The following is a 5,819-nucleotide window of genomic DNA, read 5'->3' as shown; positions in this document are numbered from 1 at the left end:
AGCGATGGTATATATTGATATACTGTATTGTCTCGATGGTAGATTGATATCATCTTTTGCAATGGTAGACTGATATTGTCTATCTTCCAATGGTGGATTGATATAAAATATTTTGCAATATGGAAGAGATATTCACCCTAGCAGTGAATGCGGGCGTGTTGATTTCTGTGCATTGAAACAGGGAAACATCGTGCTAACAGGTCCAGCATTGGCGGCCTCTTCGGCATACGGGCCTATCAGCATCAGGCTCTGTCTCCATGACGGCAGCCAATAACCTGGTAAGAATGAGAAGGCGGAGATAGACTGTAACACCTGGGGAGTCTCTTTAATATTCTGGTATGTCGATACTGTGAACACAATTGTCTGGGTGGTGTAGTTGGTTATCACGTTAGTCTCACACACTAAAGGTCCCCAGTTCGAACCTGGGCTCAGACATTTCAAGTTTTGTTATTATTTTTTTCAATTTTTGTGTTGGTTTGTACATTTTACATATAGATGGATGTATTTGTCCTAACTTCCAGCATATTTTGCTCGGGCACTTATTTCCTTTTCATTATTTTTGGTAAAGTTCGCATCGTTTCGGTTTTCTATGTGCATGTATAGTCTCCAGTAGCCATATACTCTATGTTTTAACATCCATCACATCTTGCTTCACATTTTCAGCAAACTTATAATCTGCTATCTGGAAGAAGAAGAAAAGTGCAGCAAGCCCCAAAATTCCTTTTTATGCAGTTTTCAGCTTCTCCATTTTCTTTCCTTTCTGTATATCTAAGAATCAGTGAGCTTGAATATTTTTTTAAAAAAAAAAAACAGTGAGCTTGCAGTTTATTTACAGGTAATACCTCAACGAATCTAACTTGTCTAGTCCACACATATACCTCAACGAATCTAACTTCTCTTGTCAGATTTACAAGTCCATAGGCAGAAAAACAGTGCCCACGCTCACCATGCCATAGATATCAAAGACAAAAACAAGAATTATTCGCTAATATAAATAGGAGGAACAACACACATACTATTTAGTAAGTATTTGGTAGAAGACACCCAAGGAGTGCACTACAAACCTCCAATGGTTAAGTTCAGCAAGTAGCACGCCTCACACAATCACATACATTGATTGGGCTGCCATATGCTAGCACTCCAAGAATCATGCTAACCATAACACCGCTCGCTCTTACGACACCAACCATGATAGCTATAATACCGCTCGTACAACACCAATGAATCACAATCCAAGGTCGAATCACCCTCTTAACCTAAGAACGGCGCATCCGTTGCTGGAAGTAGAAAAAAGCGACGTCGACTAGTTTCCGTTGATGGCACCATTCGAGCTTACTAGGACTGGAGCCCTCTTCTGTGCAAGGTCCGCTTCCTCGACTTCTGACAAGAAGCCGTTCTCGAAGAATGCCGAGTGGAGGGCTTGCACGCACTGCTTCGCCTCGCTGTCATTCACCACCAAGGAGATGTTCACCTGCTCATATGCACAGTTAGAAACCGACATGTGTAGAAAACAAAGTTCGTCCCATTTTGGCGAAGGGGACATTATTATTATTATTACCTTGGACGCCCCTTGCGAAATCATCTGAACATTAACACCATTTCTGCGTAGAACGTTGAACGCCTGGCATGCAAGCAGTGAATATAAACGCTATGATGCAAAATGATCAACTGAAGCACTTAAAATATTTGGTGAGCATTGTAACGCATTACCACATCGTGCATTATGTTAAGATAAAGTTTGCGTAGTCGTACCTTCTCAAGAATCAGAGACGATCTCTGCACGTTCCCTATCAGGGAAATGATTGATCTGTGCTGTAGGAGATGAACAACTGCAATCTTTTCAAGCTCTTCAACTACATGATCAAGCTCCTGCCACATCATCACAACAAAACAATGAAACAGGAGCATATATAAAAAACACAGCGGTAGGACAGTGCCAAGCAGTATTGTTGGCAGAAAACTTTACATAAAAGTGGAATAAGGTCCCAAGTTTTTACCTGCTGGATCAATTCACGACTCCACAGTTTTGATGGATCTAGTGTCAATGATATGCTGACTTCACTAGTAGCCACAGAATCAACAGAGATACCCAAATCTTCAAATATTGAGAAGACCTGCGCAAAAACAATATAGTAAAAAAAAACAGATATACCTGTAGGAAAAAGGAGCCACAAGACTGTTGCTATGTTTACCTTTGCAGAGAAGACCTGCATAGAAAGTCAAAAACGGCGTACAAGAAAAGAAAGCGTATAGCTATAGGGAAAGAGAGCCACAAGACTGTCGTTATTTACCTTAGCTAGAAAGCCATACTGTCCGAGCATCCTTGTGCTCACTATATCCAGCATGGTAATATTTGATTTCAGGACAATGCTGGTTAATATGCTCTGCAAAATAATGTCCAATCAGGGATCAGTAGCAATTTCACATGGAAGAATCAGAATATACTGACACAGTCATGTAACAAACCTTGCGCATATCTCTTGTTTTAGTGATCACAGTGCCAGGTGCATGACGGTTATATGAGTTCTTCACTCGAACTGGGATACCACCTTCCCTAGCTGGTCGCATGGATTGGGGATGCAAAACCTAGTAGTTGGTGGAAGTATTTGTGCAAGTGTTATATAAATGGTAGAACAATACTTGCTAAATCACCTAGTAACACAAGAAACACATATAACAAAGAGTATCAATGCTGTAAAGGTCCCTGCTTACACAGCCAACCCCCTGAACCACAAAACTAACTAATTTTGAAATGCCAGGAATTGAGAATAACCATATAGCAGCATTTACTAAGTTAATAAGGTGCAACAGGCAAACTTCCATTATTCAGTCAATAAGTAAATAAACAGGAATACCTGTGCACCAAAATAAGCAAGTTCAGCTGCCTCATCAAAAGTCAAGTAGGGTACTGGTACCGCATTTGCATAAATATTTGGATCACACGTCAACACACCATCTACATCCTTCCAAACCTGTTGCAGATTTAAAAAATTGAGTTACAGCCCACAGCACAGCAAAATATAGCATATGCACTACAACTCCACCACCCATTATCCATCGCTTTCAAGTTTATTTGGTTAAACATCTGGACAACTTAGCAGCGGAAGCATAATTAACCAAATCTAAATACACAGCTTTTGGATGCAGCTTAGAACGTGGAGTTTCAGTACCACCCAGCCTTTCACCCGGTAATTCAAATAGATCACTAAAATAGAAAACAAACCTGGATTTCTCTTAACCCCAAGGCTTTGCCAATGGTTGTAGCGGTCAAGTCACTGCCGCCCCTTCCTAACGTTGTGACCGCGCATGATTTCCACCCCTGTTATTTGTATGCGCATCATCATAAGCACAAACAAAGCTAAATACTCTTGCGCATGAATAACATAACATTACAGACCTTCCCAAGGAAACCAGTCACTATAGGAATAGCAGGGTCATCAATCCAATCTCCATGTAGCCTCTTTGCAACAGCAGGATAAGTTGCTTCGAGAATATCAGCATTTGTGAAATCGTCAGTGGTTATAAAGCCAAGATCAAAAGCATCATACTGCAAACAAGAAAAAATAATAGTTAAGGCATTGTTCGAATGAAATATCATTGTTATTTGTGGAACATGTCTAATTACAGGTAGTTGTGAAATTCATTACAAATTCCAACCCAATGTCACATAGTTGTGGGCTAAAGCAACTTCCGTCAGCAATATAGGCATCCACATGCACTAGGGCATAGCCAGAAGGTTTAACTGCAGTAGTGTATAGAAGAACAGATTTAACTCTCGGTCATACCCTGCTAATATGAGATGCAAACTTCCCACCTTTCTCAGCTCCCTCACACTTGGATATACCCCCAGGGAGCTGATTACTTTCCATAGTTTGGATAGCCAAGTGGCGGACACCGGACAGGCATACTACAGGTTTTTTCGCAACCAAGCTGTGGGCTATCATCATATCTACTAACAGCATACTGCATGTGCTTGACACAGCACAGCTAGTTCACACGTTGCATGGCTGGGACCTTTTGGTGGTTCATGGAAGCAATGTTGCCGTATCACAGTACAATTAATCAACTTGACGCAATTACTTTCACCAGTCAACTAGAAGCAGAAGCAAAAGAATATATACAAGGAAAGACTCACGAGACTGTCAACGATATTCCTATAACCTATTCATTTTTCCATGTTAGCGAGATACTAAGAACCCCTTCTGGAAATATTCTGTCTAATTGCATTACTTTCAACAGGTCCAAACATTTATGCCGCAAAACAAAGTTGTAACCAAACTACTAAATTGTTGCTTGCTAGAATTACCTGTCGTGCCTTCTTCCCAAGTTTATTCAAATATGCAGCAAATATTCTTGTAGACATGCATTCACCAAAGGATACAAGGTAATCTCGTGTCCTAAGAGTCAGCTCTTTCATCATAGCAACACCCTTAAGCAGTTGCTCCAATTCGTCCAAAAAACCTGTTCGATTGAACAGTTAAAATGTGTTGTTTGTATAGTACTACAGAAGACACTTTTGTGAAAGACAAAATGAATGTAAAGTGTTGAATTAGCCCAAAAGATGCAAGGCAACAAACAATGGATAATTGCTAAAGAATCAATTACCACAGCTTGTGCTGGTGTTATGAGTAAGGATCAAGCATACCACACTTCAGATTGTCTGAATTTTATGTGTTGGGGAACACATCAAGTATGGGACTCAGGAACATTTCACTTGTTCTATATCTTCCACATTAGTCATGAAGGGGTATGTGCGTGAATTGAAATCTGCATGCCACACTTGCTGTGTTCTATGTTTTTAAAGCGTCCCTAAGGTGACGCCTAGGCGTCGAAGCGCTGCCCCTCCGCTTTGGAAAATCGACCGCTTTGGGCGCCTAGGCGTCCAAAGCGCCCGCCTAGGCGCCAAAGCGCCCCCCCTCCCTAAGGCGGTAAGGCGTCGCCTTAAAAACATAGGCTGTGTTTACATTAATTTAATGTTTTATGTAGATTGTAGAAGATAAAAATTATATATTAACAAGAGCTTGTTCGACAGGGAAATTTGCGATGCATTGTGAGACTGATTGAACATCATTGTTTCAGACTAATTTGTTCAGCTGTACACTGAGGTCAATGTATTAAATAGTGTCATCCAATTGAGGGGGAAAAGTTAAACCAACTATGGTCTAACCACTAATCTATAGAATACAAAAGCTGTCCCTATTGAATATAGAACAAAAAGGGTGAAAAGGATGTGAATGGATGACAATGACCTCCAGGCTTCTCACCATCATATATAATTTAAAGGGAAAATGGGTGTATCCATGTTCATTTACACCCCACCATCGAAAATGGTGGCACACCACAAAAGAAAAAAGAGAACAGTTTTGTGCAGCTAAAGGAAAAAAGGTTGTCCCCATTAGGATAAGAGAGCAGCTTAAGCAGGTCGGACCCTTACTTACTGTACATAAAAAACTTGGTGTTGATTGATTCTGATCACTTCATAAGCAAAAAATGCGGACACAGCTGCGGTACTAATAGATCCTTCTATGGCCTTTTAATAAGGTATGGTCTGTATATTTTGGGCCACCAGGACCTCAAAAATGGGAAACATTCTGCTGACACTCAAAATATATATTCACTGGCTTAAGAATTTAAATTGCCAGCATTAACTTCATATTATGAAAATGGGTGAGGTGGGCATTGGTTAATTCTATGAACCAAAACCTTGTTGTTCATCGAAGATCATGATCCCAGAGTGACAGGAATATTTACAGAGCTTTCAGCACAGGGAGATGGTCAGATAAACAGAAAGATGTACGTACTACATAGGGATTGTGTGC

The 5,819-nt window shown here is 40.5% G+C and overlaps 1 protein-coding gene and 1 non-coding gene across 2 annotated transcripts in view; one reads left to right on the top strand and one right to left on the bottom strand.

Annotated features, from left to right (window-relative positions):
- The first annotated feature begins 361 nt into the window (after positions 1 to 361).
- On the top strand, positions 362 to 435 carry TRNAV-CAC. Its single transcript has one exon. It is a non-coding gene; the product is annotated as a tRNA-Val (tRNA).
- Positions 436 to 962: 527 nt separating this feature from the next.
- The window catches only part of LOC119287419 (aspartokinase 1, chloroplastic-like), a 6,735-nt gene continuing 1,878 nt past the window's right edge, over positions 963 to 5,819 (bottom strand). Inside the window, exons 4-13 of the mRNA XM_037566957.1 lie at positions 4,307 to 4,461; positions 3,398 to 3,547; positions 3,224 to 3,319; positions 2,856 to 2,972; positions 2,467 to 2,586; positions 2,292 to 2,384; positions 1,998 to 2,114; positions 1,753 to 1,869; positions 1,559 to 1,621; positions 963 to 1,471 (exon numbers count right to left, since the gene is read on the bottom strand). Coding sequence (XP_037422854.1) covers positions 1,304 to 1,471; positions 1,559 to 1,621; positions 1,753 to 1,869; positions 1,998 to 2,114; positions 2,292 to 2,384; positions 2,467 to 2,586; positions 2,856 to 2,972; positions 3,224 to 3,319; positions 3,398 to 3,547; positions 4,307 to 4,461 — 1,196 coding nt within the window. The 3' untranslated portion in view covers positions 963 to 1,303. The remainder of the gene's footprint in view (positions 1,472 to 1,558; positions 1,622 to 1,752; positions 1,870 to 1,997; positions 2,115 to 2,291; positions 2,385 to 2,466; positions 2,587 to 2,855; positions 2,973 to 3,223; positions 3,320 to 3,397; positions 3,548 to 4,306; positions 4,462 to 5,819) is intronic.

The sequence above is a fragment of the Triticum dicoccoides genome, chromosome 4A, assembly GCF_002162155.2.
Source record: "Triticum dicoccoides isolate Atlit2015 ecotype Zavitan chromosome 4A, WEW_v2.0, whole genome shotgun sequence".
Classification (NCBI taxonomy): Eukaryota; Viridiplantae; Streptophyta; class Magnoliopsida; order Poales; family Poaceae; genus Triticum; species Triticum dicoccoides.
The sequence above is the reverse complement of the archived record's forward strand: the minus strand, read 5'-3'. Positions and strand labels throughout refer to the sequence as shown.